This window comes from Palaemon carinicauda, unplaced genomic scaffold (genome assembly GCF_036898095.1).
Source record: "Palaemon carinicauda isolate YSFRI2023 unplaced genomic scaffold, ASM3689809v2 scaffold254, whole genome shotgun sequence".
NCBI classification, from domain to species: Eukaryota; Metazoa; Arthropoda; class Malacostraca; order Decapoda; family Palaemonidae; genus Palaemon; species Palaemon carinicauda.
The window spans coordinates 102,121-125,000 of NW_027170183.1; the positions used below are offsets into that span (position 1 = coordinate 102,121).

The following is a 22,880-nucleotide window of genomic DNA, read 5'->3' on the forward strand; positions in this document are numbered from 1 at the left end:
TCAGCTATGAGAGCTGCTCTCTCAATAACATTAAGCCGATTCATAGTGGCTTGATTAAGTGTATTTCGTAATGTTAACACTACATCCAAAGCTTCCTCACCCCCATAAATCGCGCGTAACCTAACTTTGAAATCATCCCAAGTAACTGCTTCCTGAAATGAAACACCTCTTAAATACGCACTCGCATCCCCCTTAGAAAAATCTATAAAACTTTTAGCTTCTTGTAATTGTACAAAAGGATCTACGATTTGTTTGGCATTTAAATGGGCATCAACGGATGAAATCCATGACTCCACATTTTGTGGCAAGAACCCGTTGACACGACCTTGAAAAGGAAGGATTGCTGACCTGGCATTTACAAGCGTCACAATTGGAGGAGGATTAGCCTGGCCTACACCACTAGGTCCAGGGGTAGGGCTGACAGGAGGAGCCATGACTGCTGTATTTTTTTTTTCTATCTCTTTGACCCCTTTCAATCCTATCAAAATATCTATATGAGTACAGACGCCCACTGCGTAAACGCATATGTATAATAAAATTCCCCCAACAATGTTACTAATCCCAATACATTTCCCCCAAGAGTTTATGAAAGAAAAAGGAATTAGCACAAAGAAAGAAAAATTCTAAATGAGAATTCGGAGTTTCTTATAACAAAGTTTAGGAATTTACTCACCCCAGTAATAATTGACTAACGACTTGTGATAACTACACTTCACTGCCCAAACTGAAATGAATACAAAATCTCTGTACTTAGCTTATAAATGAAGTCGACACGTCCTCTCTCTCTCTCTCTCTCTCTCTCTCTCTCTCTCTTGATGTTTTGTTAGCGATGTCTCGTTCTAGTTTCTTGTTGAATGTAGTTCTTCCTGGATATGTCTTGCAATTGTTGAACGCCAGTCCTTGGGTTTCCTAGGATGTTGATTGAAGATTCAAGTTATATACTAACATATGTTGATGTTAGCTTTTCCGTTGGACTTAGTCAAAATTGTAGATTCTTGTAGATAGTTTTGAGTTCTTGAAGATCTTTATCAGGTAATACAGCTTTTATTTTGAAGTCTTGAAGATCATTCTCTGGTTTTACAGCTTTTATGTTGAAGTCTTGAAGATATTTCTCTGGTTTTACAGCTATTTATTTTGAAGTCTTGAAGATATTTCTCTAATTCTTAGAGTTTAATCGCTGTCTTAGAGTTTAACCGCTGCCTTAGAGTTTAATCGCTGCCACCATTTATTGGTGTGCTACTGTCTTAAGCACACATTTGAGTATGAGTTGTTTTCAGATGTATTTAAATGGTTTACTGAATACATCTTAATGGTTTTTAAGTTTTATTTTTAATAAACAACAGAGTTAAACATCTCCATCACTGGAGGAAGCTGTGTTGGTCCACATGACCAATTCTGGTGAAGTTTAGATATGAACTGAATAAATTATCGATATCACAAATATCGTATGCTTGCTTTAATTTAGCCAAGTGACGGAATCGGAAGACACCTGCATCTGGTGACGTCACAAACTTTCACACGAGGAGACAATGTGTTGACGTTAAGAAAGAATGTCAATTTGCCGTCTTTGCATTATACATCCTGTTTACAATTTGAATGACTACAGCAAATCTCACGGTTAGCTCTTCCAACCAACATGACATATTACGTCATTTGTTTTAAACATGTAATATTACTATTCTAACTATTACATATATTGAGCTCAGGTATAAGGTTTGTACTCTTGTAAATTGTTCCAGGACCTAGGTTGGTGTGGATAATTCTATATCATATTTTTTTTTCTCTGTGTGTGCCTACTAAAATTTATTGTTGACAGGTATAGGATTGAATGTCTGTCCAAATGTTTGATGATGTATTAAAAACTTGCTATGTTCTTGTCCTTTTGCTTAGGTTTAAGATGTTTTTACCTTGTGATTGGTTTATTACTGTAGATACTACGTTTAAGATTTTGTTTTGTTTTGGTTTAAGATATTTTATCTTATCGGGGGTTTGTAGTAGCCTTAGTGTTTTCCCTGAATTTTCTTTATTTTTGTGGCCCTGCATTTTCTGATGTTTTGTCCAGCCTTGTGGCTTATCATTAAAAGAAAAATTTTGCATTTAGTGAATGAAAATTATTTTTCTTGGGGTAGGAAGGTTTTATGTTAAAGTAGGTTATTTAATTGTTTATAAATAAATTCGGTCTTCGGCAGGAGTAAAAGTTAACTGCCCTTTTCATAAGAGTTCGGTGATAACCTTCGCTCCTCCTCGTCGTTAATTAGTGAATTGCCATTAACTCTTTTGTTTATTTTTCTTTCCGAGTGTTTGGTGTTTAGTGAGAGCCGTGGACGAGACTACTGCTGCCTGGAATGTTCAGTTTGGACTGTGCCTTGATCACAGACGTGTATCCTGATTAAGCAGCCATTGGTAGACGCCTCTTTTATTCCCTCATAAGGAATTGTGCCTTGGGAGGATTATTTCGCTGGTGTCTTTGAGCCACCCGCGGTATATTGTACACTTCTTTGGATCACGGACCACGTAGGCAGGGGTTTTGTCACCTGCGATAGCCACCTCGCTTGTTACGTCCTGCAAGTGTATGTGTCACTTGCGACCTTCGCTTGACGTTATTTTCCCCGCCTGAGGATTCTGCGGGAAGACGGTGCCGTCGTTCCGTCCCGGCACTGTTGGAGGTACTATTGCCGTGATCCAGGAGCGTCATCACATCAGTTACGCTGCTCGTCTGTGGACCAAGGGTCCGTGAGGAGGAACGTAGGGAGGCATTACCCAGGTAAAGTTACGATCTTTTTATTATCGTTACGGATATGCCCAGCCCGTTTTCCTGGTGTTAATGATACTCCCTCTGATGCTGATGATCGTTCGTCCCCTATCTGTCATCTAATCCATGTATGGATAAGTACAGTTATAAGTATTTCCACAGATAGGTAATACAGTGTTGAGATATGTACATATATCCATAAATTATGACTCAGCATAATTCTTTTATGTGAATGTATAAGTATTTATGCCTTTAACTTAATGTGGTATGTGTATTTGTATGCTGCCTTGTGTTATGTTTTATAATTGAGTATTTGGTTTAGCCTTTAATGTTTGTGTGTGTAGGTAGGTAATTTTAAGGTTTTTCTGCCTTTTCATTTCTCCTGTCTTCCTTATTCCTATATGTTTAGTAATAGGGTAGTGGTTTGTTGATATTTGTGGGCCCGGCTTAATATATGAGCCATACTTTTGATCTGTTTAGTTTTTCTTTGTTAGGGTTAAGATTATTAGATATAGGTCAACCTTGTGTATTTAGAGGACTCTGTATATTAGTCCTCCTGGTCATTTTTGTTTAATCATTGTTGTTTGTCTTAGGAGCTTTTTTGGTTACTCCTGGTGCAAGGTTGAATTTATTTAAGTGTATTGTAATAAATATTGTTAGATTTTTCCAGTGTTTTTGTTCTGTCTTCCCTCAGTTCACCGTGTTACATAAATAATGTACTGCCTACGATTCCTTTAAAAAAAATCAAAGTTTAAAGAACCAGAACTACGGCCTACACGGGTCGTAACACCCTTACAAAAGTACTCATAACCAAAATGACTGTCTGTCTGTCTGTAAGATTGCCTTACCTTATGTAAGACACGGGCTCTTGCCTTAGGCAGCCCGTATTATTATCATTATTATTATTATTACTATCCAAGCTACAACCCTAGTTGGAAAAGCAAGATGCTATAAGCCCAGGGGCTCCAACAGGGAAAAATAGCCCAGTGAGGAAAGGAAATAAGGAAATAAATAAATGAAGAGAACAAATTAACAATAAATCATTCTAAAAACAGTAACAACGTCAAAACAGACATGTCATATATAAACTATTAACAGCATCAAAAACAAATATGTCATAAATAAACTATAAAAAGACTCATGTCCGCCTGGTCAACAAAAAGGCATTTGCTCCAACTTTGAACTTTTGAAGTTCTACTGATTCAACCACCCGATTAGGAAGATCATTCCACAACTTGGTAACAGCTGGAATAAAACTTCTAGAGTACTGCGTAGTATTGAGTCTCGTGATGGAGAAGGCCTGGCTATTAGAATTAACTGCCTGCCTAGTATTACGAACAGGATAGAATTGTCCAGGGAGATCTGAATGTAAAGGATGGTCAGAGTTATGAAAAATCTTATGCAACATGCATAATGAACTAATTGAACGACGGTGCCAGAGATTAATATCTAGATCAGGAATAAGAAATTTAATAGACCGTAAGTTTCTGTCCAACAAATTAAGATGAGAATCAGCAGCTGAAGACCAAACAGGAGAACAATACTCAAAACAAGGTAGAATGAAAGAATTAAAACACTTCTTCAGAATAGATTGATCACCGAAAATCTTGAAAGACTTTCTCAATAAGCCTATTTTTTGTGCAATTGAAGAAGACACAGACCTTATATGTTTCTCAAAAGTAAATTTACTGTCGAGAATCACACCTAAAATTTTGAAAGAGTCATACATATTTAAAGAAACATTATCAATACTGAGATCCGGATGTTGAGGAGCCACCGTCCTTGACCTACTTACAATCATACTTTGAGTTTTGTTAGGATTCAACTTCATACCCCATAATTTGCACCATGCACTAATTCTAGCTAAATCTCTATTAAGGGATTCACCAACCCTAGATCTACATTCAGGGGATGGAATTGATGCAAAGAGAGTAGCATCATCTGCATATGCAACAAGCTTGTTTTCTAGGCCAAACCACATGTCATGTGTATATAGTATGAAAAGTAATGGGCCAAGAACACTACCCTGTGGAACACCGGATATCACATTCCTATAATCACTATGGTGCCCATCAACAACAACTCTTTGAGATCTATTACTTAAAAAATCAATAATAATGCTAAGAAACAACCCACCCACTCCCAACTGTTTCAGTTTGAAAACAAGGGCCTCATGATTAACACGGTCAAAGGCAGCACTAAAATCAAGGCCAATCATACGAACTTCCCGACCACAATCAAGGGATTTCTGTACAGCATTGGAGATTGTAAGAAGGGCATCACATGCTCCAAGGCCTTTACGAAAACCAAATTGCAAACTAGGGAATAGATGATTACCTTCAGCAAACCTATTAAGGCGTTTTGCCAGAAGACGTTCAAAAACTTTAGATAATATGGGAGTTATGGAAATTGGGCGGTAATCAGTGGTACTTGAGCTACCACAAACACATTTACATAGAGGAGTAACATTACCAATTCTCCAACTAGTGCTAAAAGCTCCTCTTCTTGCTAACTTGCGCAAAATAACAGATAACTTTGGAGCTAAGAAATCTGCTGTCTTTATAAAAAACAAAGGAAAAATACCATTTGGGTCTACACCTCCATAAGCATCAAGGTCCATCAACAGAGCTTTAATCTCACGAGATCGAAAAGCTAAACTAGTTAGTTTAGCCTCAGGAAAACAGGAATGAGGAAGTTCAAGTTTTTCATTACTCTGTTTACTGTCAAAAACATCAGCCAAAAGGGTTGCCTTTTCCTTTGGACAGTGAGTGACTGCGCCATCTGGTTTAAGTAAAGGAGGAACTGTTGCATCTACACCAAAGAGTGCAGATTTAAGGGTAGACCACCATTTATGTTCCTGAGTTGTACCAGAAAGTGTTTCTTTTATGGTTAAATTGTACTCCTTTTCAGTTGAGGCATAAACTCTCTGAGGAAAAGCTCGAAGCTGAGTATAGTTGTTCCAGGTCAAATCTGATCTGTTCCCCTTCCAAAGATGATAGGCCTCCTGTTTCTCCAAATAAGCACGTCTACAATCATCATTGAACCATGGTTTGTCCTTCACTCGATACCCGTAAGGGAGTATTGTTTGAAGTAAGGTACTATAGTTAAAGTATGGTGTCTTAGGGTAATAATATGTGAAAGTGATGAAATGAGTGAGTCAAAGTTACTTTATATCTAATATTTGGTTACGTTAAAATTAGATAGCCTAGGCTATTTAGTGTAAGGCAAAAAGTAGTGGAAGTTAAAGAGAACTACTAATCCTCATACAGCAGCCTGGGTTTCCTAGGTGGGGGTAATGGCTATACACCATGCTTCCCACGGGCTGGAATTTGCAAGCAGATTCCTAGTCAATTAGCCTGTATAACTGAATGAGGGGCAGTGTCTCCCAGCTTCCACCACGCAAAGCAACAAGGGAGCAAGGGTATGACTGGCGCGACAACGGAAAAAGGGCCCAGTAGGGCGACTCCTTTTTAGGTCCACGAAAGGAAATTTGTTGATAGACAGCGTCTATCGAGTAGGAGAGAAAGTTTTATAGCAGCAAGTCCCAGGGAAGTAGAAGATCGTGGGAATGAATGTAAAGTTATTTAGTCGGAGGCAGAAAATGGGCATAAATTATCCCAAGAAAGCTTAAGTAGTAGGGAGAGGAGATAGATTGAGTGCTAGCTAAGAGTAAAGAGAGCTAGCAAAAAGTGAGAAATAACAATAGTAATAGAATTTACAATAAAGTTTGAATATCCGTTAAAGGATCATGACGGTTAGAAGGATTGAGGGAAATGATACTGGTATGGGAGGGTAATGTGTGCAGCTGCAGGGAGGAAGAAAAGGGAAAACAGAAAAATCAAGAGCTGTTTCCCAATGAGGAACACAGCCAAGAAATAACCGCTTTCCAGTCCTAGACTCCCACTGCGCTATGTTGTAGGGAAAAGAGGGGGAGGGCCCGATTCTGTACCGCGCTCGACCAGCTAGTACGAGAGAGGCCCCCAACCTCTTGTAGGTGTGCTTGTTTCAGGAAGGATCAGTGGGATACTATCCTTAGGGGATAGGGAAATAATTCAAGGAGGAATAGAGAACAGTCTTTTATATGAATAATGGGTTTGCAATTCCAACAGTGATATGAGTTGACAAGCTATGTTATAAGTATGGGTTTGCGTGTGCGAAAGGGATTAGAGTAGATGAGAACTAAGGTTAAGCTAAGTGTTTATTAAGTTATCTGGGAGGGGGATATGAGCATAGAAAGCCCGAGAGTGTGTTTGTATTATCTAATATGTATTTGGTTACTTGTACAGCAGTGTAAGGAGGAGGGAGGTTTATGGATTGACGAAGAGGGAAAGTTTCAGTACAAGTTAATAGGTAGTGTTCTAATGGTCCAGTACCAGTGGGGAGATCACAATAGGGACAAAGTCTATCTTCTATACTAATGATCTGCCAACTGCAGAGATAACCAAGGCGTAGTCTGAAAAGAATAGTTGTTAGTTGTCTACGAAGAGATTTAGGCATAGAATGGGGGATAATATTAGTTACCTCAGTATACCACTTAGCAGAGCGGGAAGCAAAAACTGCCTAATTAAACTTTTCTTTTGAAGATGACAATAGTTGGACATTAACTTTTTGATGTGTGAGAGAGAGGGTCTGCATGCTCTGCTTATAGTGGGATAGCTAAGGGCACTATTTGCAAGACGGTCAGCCTCATCATTTCCATGAATACCTACATGACTAGGTATCCAATTGAGGGTAACTTTTCTGTTCCTTTGAGCATGGGCTGTAGCCATAGTCTTTATGGTGCTGATTAAATGAATATTCTCTTTAAAGTTACGTTTTGGAATACTTTGTATAGCACCTTTTGAGTCGGTGTGGATAGTAGTATGACCATACTTATAAAGGGAGTTCTCCAAGGCCTTTGCAATGGCATAGAGTTCTACCTGTAAGATAGAAGCATGGTCAGAAAGCCTCCAAGCACTGGTAAAGGTATTGGAGAAGACAGCAGAGCCAGCAGCCGGTAAATTCATGTCTACAGACCCATCTGTGAAGTAAACATTAGCAGCACTGGTATCGGCAATGGAGGCCAGAGCTGCACTCTTAAGCTGTTGAGGAGTACATAAAGATTTGAATGCTGGAAGAACAGTATAATTAACATCAATTGGATTAGGGCTCCAAGGGGCTGGGGGGACATATTCTGGATGAAATTTATCGTGCTTTACATCAAGTATGACTAACTGAATGTTGACATCTCTAATAGTTTGAATAAGTTTACCAATATAATGATCAGGGGATTCTAGGTCTTCATGCAAATTTATGAATCTGTTAATTTTAGTTTTTAGAGGGGAATTTCTATTAACTTTTATGGTTTTAATAATTATACAGCAAACACGCATTTTTATTCTATCTGCAAGTGGTAACAGGTTGGTTTCCTGCCTGAGAAGGATAAGCCTTGTCCAAATAGGGGCACCAGTAATTAGTCTCATGGCATTATTTTGTATAACTTCTAGTGAAGATAATAGCCGTGAAGGGAGGGAAATGAGAACAGGGGAGGCATATTCAACCTGTGATCTTACAGCTTGCACATAGAATAATCTCAATAAATGGGAAGAGACTCCTTTTTTTAAAGTGGTAATTCTTTTCATTGCTGAAAAGCGAGAGATAACTTTTTGTCTAAGCAATTTAACCTGTGTGTGAGGGAGAAGTTTATAATTAATATTGACACCCAAGTAAATGAAATTTTGAACCCACTCTATGGGGTTGTTACCAATAAAAAGAGGGGGAGGAGGCTCAAAATACTTGATGGCCATAGCCTTAGTTTTGAGGGGGTTAATTTTCAAACCTAGTTCGTTACATTCATGGACTATTGCATTTAGAGCTCTTTGCATTTTTTGAGACTGATTATGTATACGAACAGAGTGTGGACATACAATGCAGATATTATCTGCATATATGAACATCTCTATTCCTTGAGGGAGTTCTATAAGCAACAAATTTTCAACAAGAACATTAAATAGGAACGGGCTTAGAATACCCCCTTGTGGGGTGCCATTCTCCAAGGGGAGGAAAGGTGAGGTAGCACCTTGAAAAGTGACTCTCGCCTCACGACCCTGAGTGTACTCTTGAACCCAGGACAGCAGGTGACCTCTAACCCTCTTGCGAACAAGTGAGAAGAGAATAGCAGCCGAACTGGCCAGTTCAAAAGCCTTCTCAAGGTCCAGGAAGACTACAAGTGAGTGTGACTCATTAATGGTGGCCATAAGGTCTGTGATGCATTCATGAGTGCCAACACCATCAGTGAATGCATACAGTCTGTGGTGTAATTTGCCAATCTTCCATTTTAGTCGATTAAGGACCATACGTTCTGCAACCTTCTCCGTACAAGTGATAAGAGCTATAGGCCTATAGGCGTTTTCCTCTTTAGGTTTGGGAACAGGTTGAGTGTCCAGCTGCCTCCAGAGCCGAGGTCTAACCCTTTCAACATGAGTTTTGTTTATGAGTTGAAGGTATATCTCCTTTGCAGGGTCTCCCATGTGTGTAAGCATACTATACGTTATAAGATCTGTACCAGGGGCTGTATCTTTTGTTTTAGAAAGGGCAACATTAAGTTCATCCATGGTGTACAGTGCATCAGTATCATCTGATATGTTGCAAGCTGCAGTGATCATGTTCAACCTAATAGGGTAAAGGACCCTTTGTCTATGTCTGGCCTCAGGAGAGAGGTTATCAGACTTAGAGCGGTTGGCAAACTCTTGTGCCAGTCGTAGCGCCTGAGCTGGAGGATCTGGGTGAGACACCTTTATGGTTGATCTTTTACCAGAGACTTTGTTGAACCAGCCCCAAATCTTTTTCAAAGGAGTAGTGGCATTAATCTCGGCACACCAGTCATACCATTTTTCATTTTTAACTTCTGTAGCAACCTGTGCAGAATGATGCGTTACCGCAACAAGGTTTTGATATAGGGAATCAGTGTTGTACCTGCGAAAAAGTTTTCTGATACGATTGAGACGCTTATTCATTGCCTTAATCCTGGGGTTGTAATACCAAGAGTCCTTATAGTTTTTAGTAAAGGGTTTTTTCATTGGCATACAGGATGCGGCCGCCTCAGTTAGCTGTTCACTGAGTGTTAGAAGAAGGTTATCAGCGACTTCCATGAAGTCATGTGCTGCTCAAATAGATCCCATTTGGCGAAATCCGGATTCCATCTCCTAGGAGGAGGAGGTGGGTCAGGTAATTTATCCAACTGAAGAGAGAAACCAAAATGACTTCTTCTTGGGGTATTAAAGCCAACACTTGTTGTTGGCACGGGCCTTTCCCTTGGTTGGCCCGTAGACCAAAATGACGAGTGTGAGAGATGCAGTAATTTGGAAAGGGATTTATATGGATTGTTTGTAATCATTTATGTGAATGAATGGTCAATTGATATTTATTCAAAATCTGTTAGGACATTATTGTTTGTATAGTTTAATTTAAAAATATAATTTCGATTTAGAAAAACTTATATAATTTTATTTTTATTTCTTAACTAGTTTTTCTTTCTTTTATGTCATCAAAAATATTTAGAAAACTTCAGAATTGTAGAGCAATTAACAAAGCAATGGGACTTCCAGAATTATCGTATTTTTAATTTACTAATCTAACTATATACCATAACACTGTTTCAATCTTCAATCTCGATTTATCTTAATCTTTTTCACGAGGAGGTCTGTCGTCTTAATTACCTTTATTTTCCTCTTCCTTAACTCTTGGTCCTGGTGATAAGATGAAAGCAAAGTTCTGATTGGTCAAGTCGTCCATTTTTTACCTTTTGTCTTCCTTAGGTTACTTTCATAAACGGACATCTGAGAACTTATAGATGGAATGATCTAAAATTTAAAACTATTATTTGATTGTTTATGTGTTAGTAACATTAGTATCTTGGTACGGGACAGTTATACCCGAGATAATGAAGAGAGTAAATCAATTTGCAGCATAAAGCTTTCATCTTTTGCTTTGAAAGTGAAGATTTATATCATAACTTCCTTATAATAGATTCCTGCTCCCATCAATCGCCTTCAGCAAAATTGTCTAGATTAACGTAAATTCCTGTTCAGTATTTCACTGCGATCGCTAAAATAGTTCTTGAGAGTGAGATAACTTTAGTAATAAAAAAAAATTAGTCACGTGTGGAATTTTATGTCTCTGTTCAAGGTTTGTGAACTTCATCGCCAAAATTATTGCCAGGATATATTGCCCTTCAATGATTACATAGTGCTTTTATACCAGTCGATTAATTCTTTGTTGAGTGTTGTAGGGAGAAAACAATTAGTTCCCACCCAGATTCAATCAAAATAAGAATTTTCCACAATAAAATTATCCTGTTTTATGTTTTTTCCTTCTCCTTAGCCTTATAGTAACGCTAACTTTTGAAATATTCAAACCTGAAACATGGTGTGCTAGTCATTGTCTGGGTAGGCCAACACTTCCGGTCCCGTTCTGTATCTAGATCATACACAGTCTGAAAAAGAAAAGAACTTGTCTCCTGAGAGACTTAATTGCTGGGACCTGTTTTCAACTTCCCAATGGTGTCTGACTCTGGTCCAGGGATAGCAGAGGGGTAGAATCTCGAGACTGAAGGTAACTAGATGATGCTCATGAACTCAGTACAGTAGTGAGGGCAATGGCCTTATTGTTTCTGTGGATGTCAGTTTAATGATGGCTATTGATTGTTTTTTTTTTATATTTATAACATTACATAAGTTACTTTGATGAGAACTTGCTCCCGTGGTCTTGGACTGGGCGAATTTAAAAAATCTCTTGGTCTGAAAAACTAGTTTTATCTGTCTCATAATTTCTTTGCTGAGAATTGAATCAAGAAAGGTTTTTCTCAAATGGTTATTTATACAATACTTAACTATGTTCTTTCATATTGAGTTATTGATGGATAAGTTGATGTTTGGATTACTGAGAGGTTTTAATAATACTTTTAGCACATGTGTATGAAGATCTGTGCCAAAAACCCTTCAGTAATGATTTTATTTTTTTTTGGCTCAGCCATGTTGTGCTGATGGAAGGTTCCTTTAGGAAACTTTTTAAGGGATATTTGGCTACATTGATACTTCCAGAGAATTGACCACAGATCTCCAGAATTCTAACTCCTGGCACTCGTATCCTTAAAATAACTCTTATGGATATCGCATAATATCAGGGGATGTATTTTTTGATACGACACATAGCAATCTTCACCCTGAATAGAGTTTTCGCTCTGAGGGTGAAGAGTGGCAAATTTGAAGGGGAGCCGTTATCAAGGTTACCCGGTGGATCCCGTCCCGGTACCACCCCGGCGAACCATTCCTTTTGTAGTAGCGAATTAAGCACGGTGTATCTCCCAACTGCTCTCGGTTTTGTTACTATTTCAAGGATTATTACTATGCAATCTCCAGCATCTTCCTCCTCTGGAAAGTTGAGTATTTAATCTTTCCTGTGTAGAATTTTTGGCTCCCTTCTCACAGTTAAATTAGCATGATTTAGATGTGTTTAGTGGAGCAGAGCCATCACCGGAGACGGCCATTTTGGACCGCTATCGTACGCCATAAATGGTTTATTCAGTTAGTAGTACGACATCCCAGGTATTTAGTTTAAATGAATTATAGCTATTTAGGCAAATTATACTAGTGAAGATAGGATTACACATGTAATATTTCTTTTTCTGTTAAATGTTTCAATTGTATATGATAGGGCCTCAGTGACGTAACCTAACCAAAATCCAGACTTGAGTTAGGCTAGCCTAAAGCCTTTTAGTATACTTTAGTAACGTTTTCCCCGTTTATCTTCTTGTATCGTTTTATTAATTCAATCGGAGATAGCACATCTCCTGGAATTACTAACATAATTCGATACTCGTCTCTTTTAGAGATTTAAGGATAAACCGTTCCTTCCCTCTGAGTGCCACCATTAGGCGGCAACCCTATCTTTGGTCTTGCCATAGAGTAGTGTACTCCAGCTTTACTGAGATAGTGTTTCTGTCTTTCCTCTTTGCCGGTGAGTATCCTGGCTTTGAATTACGACAGTAATTCATAGTATTCAGTCATGTTGTCGGCAACTCTACCAATGTGGGATTAGTTATTCCCCTGCCGGTCTCACAGTTGCCGGCATAGGAAGGCCGGCTTCCCTAGTCCACAACCGAAAGTGGTAGTACAGTTGCCTCCACCTTCTCCCTTGTAGTCTAAAAGACATGTCTTATATCCGGCAATGTCTTAGGCTAAGGAATCTTTATTCTTCTTCCGCCCAAGATGGCGCCGCCATAGGAAACTATGTTTCCTTGTTTTGCTGCTGACAGTGGGAGGCCGACGTGCCGCCTTCTTTGTATGCAAAAATATACGACCCTTTCCCTTCCCCTTCTATCCTTTAGTAACTGCCTGGGCGTCACAACATCTGTGGCAGGTATTCTACAATATCCCCACTTGCCGGGCTGATTACGATGCCGGCCAGGCTCCTTCAAGGCGGCTACATTGCCGTTTCGACCTTTCCCCTGATGGAAGCAAGGATCCGGGAAAGGTTGTGCCGGCTGTGACGGCTGCCGGTGGGAAACCCATTACAACTTTGAATATGCTTCAGTCCTCTCTTGGACTGCCATCCACAAACCCTGTAACCGGCAGTGCAGCTGGCAACAGATTTTGTGGCTGGATGGAAGCTAGAAAGAATACATTCTTTCCCCTTCCATTTAAATCCTCATTCTGGAAAGAAGGCAGTAAAGACACTAGTCCCTACAACCCTTATTATTGTACTAAACTATAATAATATGGTAGCCCTTCTATCCATTCTTTCTCATTTTCTGTCGGCTAGTGCCACCATGTACTAGCCTAGCTGGTAGTATACCGGCAGAACTACAGTATGAGACTATACAGTAGCCAGTATTCCTGCAATATAGAAATACAGCAGTTAGGAAACTACAGTATATAATATACAGTAGTATGATTTTCCAACATATTCTGTGTCCTTTCACAGTCCAATGTTCAGACCGCTAAGTAAATGTTGAAGTGAAGTATTCCTTCAACATTCTGATGTATCCTAGATCATCAAAACATAAAATCTTTACCCTTCAGTATTAATATTCACTTGTAGGAGAGTTAGTGCTAATTTATGTATCCTAGATCATCAAAACTTAAAATCTTTATCCTACAGTATTAATATTGACTTGTGGGAGAGTTAGCTCTACGTACGAGAGCTATTCCACCCTATATTTCCTTTATAAGGAAATTTTAAAATATTAATAATGAGGGAGGTCACATCAATTGCCTGGACAGGAAACACAGGTATGTGTTTTTCCTATTTCCTTTCTAGTTTACTATCCTAAGCTATAATTATAATAGTAATGATTAATATTTACAACATGCGAATAATTATCAGTATGATAAATTGCCCATATTCATTTCACTCTTCCCTTCCTTATAGGAGGAGGGTAGGGTGAAGTGTGCAGCCCTGTCTTGCAACCACAAAAGTAGGACCTTTTATGGCCACAAGATGTACAGGTCTCATGCTCCCCGCTGCATCGGATTTGGATCCCTGAGGTACATGAACCATTATTTTTAGCATATATTATTTCAATAATATAAACAACCTAATACTCATTCACCCTTCTCTCCCTTACAGGAGGAGCTGATGGCGAAGTGTACAGGGGTGTTCTGCAACCACAAGAGTAAAAACGTTTGTGGGCATACGATGTACGGGTCTTATGACCCTGCCACATCGTATCTGGATCCCTGAGGTTCTGGGACCCGAAAGGTCACTCCAATCGCTTGACCTTGCTGACCGACGGCTTTATAAAAGACATCCCTGACACTATGAAGTCAAGGGATACAGCAAGGGAAACCCAACAAAGGTGAGTATGAGGCTTCCAGAAGAACTTTCAAGGACCTTACTACCTAACAAATTTTGAAATGCCTACTGTTCCCAATGGCTCAATCAAATACATTTGTGCCTCAGGCACAGGTCCAACCTCCCTCTATCCAACGAACGGTGGACACGGATATCAATAGGCACTACAAGGCTTGGGCATCCCTCAAGATCGGATGCCAGAGGCATCCATTGACACCAGACATGACCTACTGCAAGATGGCTCTGTATAAGGAGTGGTTCAACCACCCATGGAGGAAGAAGGATCCGTTTCGACGATGACTGAGGTACTTCACCTCACTGTTCCGGCAGATTAACTTAGGCCGTCAACCTCTTCAACCCAAACTCCCCAACTGGCTGGACTGTTCGCCAGGAGCGAAACGCTCCTAGAGTCGATCCAGCAGATGCTGACACTGTTCCAGAAAGAACGAGAGGAGAATAAGCAAGATCTCAAGGAGAGGAAAAGAGAGGTACAGGGAAGGAAATGCCCTGGCTCTTCAAGGGGGATCCACAAAGCCCCTTGAAATATCTGACCTCCCTCATTATTACGAACCAACCCCTGGGGGTAGATGGAACACATGCCCAGGTTGAATATGCCCAATCCCCTTGAAGAGCATCAATTCTGGCCCAACTTTCAGCGTACCCATATTGCTTTGTGAGACTACGAGATGAACCTACATCCCGTGAAGAGGCTATACCAAAGGAAGTCATTTTTCTCAAACATGACAAGGCCCAAGTCATCCTTACCAAGACCCAAAAAGGGGATGGATATAAGTCCAAAGTCTCAGCAATGAACAAAAAGCATTCAACAGTCATTGATCCTACCTCATAAGCCTTCCTCCCTTTCGTGGAAAGCCTTAGACTGTGTTAGAAGAGCAGGCGAAGAGGGCACATCCGGCCCAATCCTAGAGAAAGGTCTCTAGCTATGCCCACCTGCGAGGAGAAGTGAAATAAGTACATCTAACCTTCTCTGTCTCGAAGTTGGATGCGGAGATAGCAGGTCAGCAGTTTAACGAGAACCAAACCATCCCTTGAGAAGGGAACAGGACAGGAAAAATAAGCTTATCGCCTCCTTGTCTCATCAGAACCGCTTAAGAAATATGTGCAGGCCTTTAGTAACGCCCCAACCCTATGATAGATTTGTAGGTTTTTTCTCAGGTCAAAAAAGGACCGGTAGACATCATTGGTTTGCCCCATCAATGGTGAAACACAAACTCAAAACTGATTTCATCTTGTGTCTGGGGTGTAGACCCTTTCCCACAGGAAATGGTCCAAAAGGTAATTCTGAAAGCCACCAAGGAGAATGGGAACCTGCTCCAGAAGTGGGGTATGTCCTCAAAGAGGAAATCATCATTAGAATTGCACAATTTCCGACAGTGACCATGACCACGGTGCCTCAAATGGTAGCCCAGCCGTAAACCACCTTCCACATTGTCCCTCAACAGCCGGTAGCCAGTCACCTGTGTTTAATCCAGGCTTTGTAAGGCGCTCGACCACCTTTCAGTCCTACAAAGGTAAGGGCCCAAAAAGAGGTTCCTCAGGAAACCCCCAAGGGTGGAGGAGGACGCGGTCACAGAAACAAGTCCTCAGGAACCTCTAAATAATGAGAGGTTCCAGGTAGGAGGCAGACTTTTCCACTTTCGGGATCCTTGGACCTTCGATCCCTTGTCCACAGCCATATAATGAATTGACTTGGTTGGAAATGGAACAAAAATCCACCCCACTTTTCCAAAATTCTTCCAACACTCCACCCCGTTATTGGAAGAATATACCACAGAACTTTTGAATAAGAAAGTAATGAGATAAGCAAAGTTCATCAAAATTCCAGGGAGGGCTGTTTTGTGTTTCCAAGAAACAGTCGGACAAACCCAGTCATTCTAGTCTTGTCTCCACTCAACAAGTACATTGAGAACAAGAAGTTCCGGATGCTTACATTACAACATATAAAGACCTTTCTACCAAAAAGGGGCATACACAGTCTCAATATACCTGGCAGATGCATACTGGCACCTACCAGTAATTCGCACCCACTCCTCCTACCTAGGATTCAGTTTACAAAAGACAAAATATGTCTTCACAGCCATGCCCTTTGGACTAAATATATCCGCAAAAGTATTCCCAAAACTCACGGACGCGATCGTCCAGCACCTAGTAGCATACCTGGACGATCGCCGGGTGCGGGAAGAATCCAAGATTACTTGTGTGCAAGCGGTCAGAAAGGTGATCCAGTTCCTGGAACACTGTGGCCTCAATACCAGTCGCTAGAAGACTCCCTTTTCTCCAGCTCACGGGTTTCAATGGTTGTGAATCCATGGGAACTTACAGTCATAACACCTCTCCATTCTATTAAAAAAGGGGAGAAAAATAGTGGTATCTGTCAAAAGACTAATCCATCACAAGAGGAGTTCTAGATGCCAAAAGGAAAGAGCACTGGGCTCTCTTTGGTTCGCAATAGGGACAGACCTAGTGCTAAGAAACACAACCAAAGGATGCGCCAGGATTCTGGAGAAGATACGCATCAAATTCTCGAAGAGATTGACATGGTTGACACTGACCCAATTGCGCATGCTATTGACGCCGTGGTCAATGAATAAGAGCCTAGCACTGACAATTTTCTTGCAACCACCACAAACATCAGTGGCGATACACACGGAAGCCTCCCTGAAAGAACGGAAAGGCCATCCGTATGAAAAGAAAGGGCAAGAAATTGATCATTCCAGTTCAAAACTTTCACATCAACATCTTGGAGGCTATGACAGTCCTCCTGATGTTTGGGAAGATCGGAATACAAAGGATGTTCAAATTAGGAAAAATAATTATGTAGCATGGATAACGAACAAATTAAACAGTGTCATGGGGTAATATCTAGACCAGGAATAAGAAATTTATTAGACCATAAGTTCTTGGTGAATAAAGTAAGATTAAATTAAAAAGCTGATGACCACACAGGAGTTAAAGATAAGAGATTAGCAATGCTGAGATCCCTATGTTGAGGAACCACTGTCCTCAACCTACTTACAATCAGACTTTTAGTTTTAGTAGTGTTCAACTTCATCCCCAATAATTTGCATCATGCTAAAATTTCAGCTGAATCTCTATTAAGTGATCCAGCCACCACAGATCTACATTCAGATGATGGAATTAAAACAAAGAGTATAACCTCATATTGAGCAGTGATTTCTTCATTCTAGGTAATCTGGTTTGACTATGACTTCATTAATCAGTGATTTCTCCATTATACTCAATTTATTTTGTCTATGATTCTCTATTAACTAATGATGCCTTCATCGTAGACATCTTCAATGGGTACGACTCTCTATGAATCAGTGATATGTTCATTGGAGGTAATAATATCTTTATTAATTGTAAGATTGTCTCATTGGAGGCTATCTTCACTAGATTAAGATACCTATTAGTTTAATTACTTATTATTAAACGATATATTTGGTGGCGTCAGTGGATGCAATCTTGTCTGACGACGACTACTTATTAATTAGTGAAATCCTCATTTGAGGCAATTCGTTCTCGCAGTGATGAACTATAAATCTAAATCATCTTCATTGTAGGGGATTTACCTACTTTTTAGCTTTCATTGTCCACCTGTAGCTATTTATGATTACTTTATTGACAATAAATGACATTGTGATTATGATTTACGAGGTAGATTTCCTAACCAGACAAGATAGTTTGGAATCTTACCATACAAAATTTTCACTTTTGCTTTTGGCTCTTAATACAACTGTGTGTGTGTGTGTGTGTGTGTAGATTGCCATGCATATAGCATGACACGGGCTCTTGCCGCTGGGCAGCCCGTAAGAGGACTGGATTTGTAAAGGGTATACTCCAAGGAGTAAAATTTATATTGATAAAAGGAACGTTAGGTAAAAATAGGAAAAGGAATGTTAGGTAAGGATAGGTAAAGGAAATGAGATGTAAGGATGATGAATGAGGGATGGAATGGAATGGTACAAGACGTGACAAGGGGTAGATAGTAACCCGAAAAGGGGGTCTCCCTTTTAGGTCCATGAAAGAAAGTGTTTAGTCAGAGGATAAAGTATTGATAGTAGTAAGTCCCAGTAAGTAAAAGAGACTGGGAGAGGAGTGAAGGAATTTTAGTAGGAGAGAATAGGAGTAGGTTTAAACAAAGAAGCTTATTCCTGCTCTTGTGATGGAAAGGGGGAGGGGGCCAATTCTGTGCAGCGCTCGAACAGCAAGCACGAGAAAAGCCCCCTAAGGATAGGGTAAGAAGAGGGTTAACAGGGAAAGAGGGTGGGAGACAGGAAAAACAAGAGCTGTTTCCTTATGAGGAAGACAGCCTTGTAATAACTATTCTCCATTTAGGAATAGGGAATTGGGAAGGGGAGGATTGCAAGCGGGGAAGGATTATCTCTGCTCAGTGGCTGAGAACTGGAACTGTTGCAGGAGTTGCTGGAAGGTGGAGGTTGATGAGAGGGAGAGGACTTTGGTAAGGATCTGGAAGGCTATAGGTATGAGGTCCTGCAAGGTGAGAGACTCAATTGCTTGAGTCAAGGTTTGGGAAGGGGATGAGGATGAAGGTCGTTGCTGGTCCCTTTGGGGAGCAGTTGCAGGTCGGTGCTGATCCTTTTTAGGAACAGTTGCAGGTCGTTGCTGGTCCTTTTTAGGAGCAGTTGTAGGTGTAGATGCAGGAGCTATTGTAGATGTAGAAATAGGAGCAGGAGTTGGCTGAGTTGGTCTTCTCTGGCGAGGAGTTCTCTGTTCTTTAGGTGGCTGGGATGGAGCTGGTTTGTTTTGGTTTAAAGAGGATGTATTCTTCATAGCTGCTATCCTCTTGAGACACTCTGGGCAGCGCTTATTCCAAGCATGGTGTGGCTTGGAACAATTGAGGCACTTGGATGTGGTTTGTCGTCCTTCTTTATGGGCCTTTATGCACACTTCTGTGCTATGTTGCTGGCTGCAGATGCCGCAAATAATGGGGCCTCTGCATTCTTCTTTATGATGTCCAAAGCGTTGGCATCTGTAACATCGAAGCGGCTCAGGTGTGTATTCCTCGATGGGGAAAGTACCCCAGACTCCTAAGTCCAGTTTGGAAGGAACTGGACCTATAAAGGTGGCAATTAGGCGTCTAACAGGAACGTCATCCTTGCTTGTGCAGCGAACAGCACAGTCAATATTGCTGCACGAGGTCACAATGGAGATAGGCATCGTCACAGGATACCTGGTAATGACTGCCTTCTTCCTGATAAAAGCATGATCCAGCAGTGTTAAGGCGGAGTCTTCCTGAAGTAATCTGGCTGTCTCGATGTCCTTGGGATAGATGATAAGGTCACCTTTCCTTTTAGGTCTAGCAGTGAGTTTCATGCCAGGCTTGGCAGCCATGGCAGCAACAGAGGCATAAGAGAGCTCGTGGTTTGCCTGTGAAAGTCGAAACTTAGGCAGAGGCTTCTTTGGCTGTGTAGCTGGAATGTTTTCTTGAATGGCAGTGGCTTCTTGCAGGAGTGTTTGGAGGCAATCTATGCAGTTGCAGTCCGTGGAGTGGGCCCCTTGTTCGGTCTCTATGGCGTTGGAGGACTCAGGCTCGTTGGTAGAAGGGATGACTGCAGTTGCACCTGATTGCTGAGGAGTTGTAGGGACAGACAAGGAAGAGTCTGTGCTCTCAGTCCTTGGAGTCACTGATGGCGATGGTGGGGCTGATTCTGGAGCTGTTGAAGATGTAGAAGTCTTCTTTCTTTTCTTGCTTTTTTCACATTTAGTAGCGAATTCATCATACTGGACAAGTTTGTCAGAGGCATCTTTGCAACCCTCACAGTTGCAGGAGACGTGGTGATTATAAACTTCTGGGTCTACAACATAGTTAAACTTTGCCATGGTGTTAAAGATGAGAGCTTGGTGCTGCTGGTAAGCCACACAGCTATCACAGTCACAAGCTTGGCCATTAAAGTAGTCTTCACAGTGTCTATATTGTAAAGGATAGTAATTCCATGCCCTTTTTCCTAAATGAAAAACGGACATTGTGGTTGAACTCTACGGGAATTACAGTGAAAATTTCGGGAGGTTACGATGCACATGATCCAGGAGTAGTTGTCGGCACAGAGTCTAAGCGAACACTGATAATACAACAATAGAGAAGGGAACAGACTTTCATTACTTTATAATCTTTGCGAATAAAAACATTTCATGTAAAGTTTTAGTAATATCAAAATTGATGAAAGTAATCCAATATTATTCAAAATTTATTCTTGTTTTTCTTTTTATTTCATTTTTAAATGAGAGAGAGAGAGAGAGAGAGAGAGAGAGAGAGAGAGACTTGCAGAATCACACATCCTGACTTTATTATCATATATTTTCTATTTCACAAAATTGAATATAAATGGGTAGTTTTAGTACATATGATATTCAATACAATCATTAGGCACAGTGTAAAATCCGGACGTCGGACGTCGGACGTCGGATGCCGTCCACAGTGTTGCCATCAACAATTTTCAGTTCCCGCTAGACAAAACCCTAAAAACCTACAGTCAGTGGTTTCCAGTGAACCCGTTTTTCTAGACATTCCTTACTTATGTATCATTTTTTGTTACCATGATCTTATTTATCTGACTTTCTTACTCCTATCTTCCACAATTAACCCTGGATAGGTACGGTCCTCGGACACCCCTTTAAGGGTATACTCGGACGCGAACGACCCCGACGCCAAAAAAAATTCTTGAAAAATCAGTTTTTGCAGTAACCTCCTTTTTTCTTTTGCCAAAAAAAAACTTCAATGAATGCTTAAAACAACTGTAAAGATAAATACTACTCATCTGCAGAAAAACTATTTATTATAAATATTTTAAAAAATTAAGTAGAAAAAAAAAAAGACCTGACATAAAAATTCATAAAAATAAAGTTTATACATATATACACAAATCCTTTTAGGAATTGATTCTTGAATGTTTAGGACACATCTTGATGTATTTTGGATGAAGTCAGACCCATGGAGGTGAAGATCTGAAATGAGAAAAAAAGGGTAACTTTTTTTGGCCAAAAAAAATTGTCCAAATTTCATGAATTTTTTTGGGTACCCAAATGAAATAGGAAGTGGCTAATTTTTTTAGGGAATAAACATATGTTATCCTAAAATAGAAATATGTAAAAAAATCTTCATTATTTTGTAAATTACATTTATATCAGGGGCCATATCTAAAGGTAATTTTTTGAGTACTTGGAAATTTCGTAAAAAAATACATATATTTAATATATAATATGATATTTATGCAGGTAAAAATATACCAAAATTTCACAAATTCTATAGGGAACAAGAATATATATAGATAGGGCAGCTTACGCTTCGGATATGTCCACAAAATGGCCGCCAACCACACTGACTCAGACTCCCTAATCTGCCACTTGAAATGTAGGAAGGGTATGTCAATTTCAAGGTGTTATTTACTAATCTAATTATTATTGGATATGCATAAAAATTGTATGGTGGGTTGCTGGATAATTGTCGATTATTTTACGACTATAAAATTAAAATTCTGACCCAAAAAATTTTTTTTGAAGGGAAATAAAATCGAAAAAAAAAATGTAAAACAATATTTTAGCTAAAAAAAATTGATGATATTCAATCAAAAAAAAAGTAAACAAAATTTTCCGACAAATAAACATCTAGAGGAATCATTACTCTGTGATAGTTCCTTAGTACGTAGTAATTTTGAAAGAATTGGGAAAAAACGAAAAAATGGCAATCACCGGAAAATCGAACACATACCTATATATACGCCATATCTGGCTAAAAAAAAGATAGGCATGGGTAGCCAGATCATCTAGAAACACTTTCCAACACTATAAAAATATAAGTTTTGCGACACTACTTGCCAATTCCTTACGGTAACATGACTAAGCAAAAAAATGCAAAACAAATAAAAAGGGGCACTCGTGGAAAAATGGCCATTCTAATATACGGCATTTCAGAAAAAAAAAATTCAGCCACGTGCTAGGCAAACCATCAAGGCATATTTTCCGACAAATAAACATATAAATGAAATATTACTCTGTGATAGTTCCTTAGTACGTAGTAATTTTGAAAGAAATGGGAAAAAACGAAAAAATGGCAATCACAGGAAAATCGAACACATACTCATATATACGCCATATCTGGCTAAAAAAAAATAGGCATGGGTAGCCAGATCATCTAGAAACACTTTCCAACACTATAAAAATATAAGTTTTGCGACACTACTTGCCAATTCCTTACGGTAACATGACTAAGCAAAAAAATGCAAAACAAATAAAAAGGGGCACTCGCGGAAAAATG

The 22,880-nt window shown here is 39.7% G+C and overlaps 1 protein-coding gene across 1 annotated transcript in view; it reads right to left on the reverse strand.

Moving 5' to 3' along the window:
- The window catches only part of LOC137636224 (uncharacterized), a 40,324-nt gene extending 19,731 nt beyond the window's left edge, over positions 1 to 20,593 (reverse strand). The window contains exons 1-2 of the mRNA XM_068368661.1: positions 20,220 to 20,593; positions 7,462 to 9,706 (exon numbers count right to left, since the gene is read on the reverse strand). Coding sequence (XP_068224762.1) covers positions 7,462 to 9,706; positions 20,220 to 20,593 — 2,619 coding nt within the window. The remainder of the gene's footprint in view (positions 1 to 7,461; positions 9,707 to 20,219) is intronic.
- Positions 20,594 to 22,880: the final 2,287 nt, after the last annotated feature.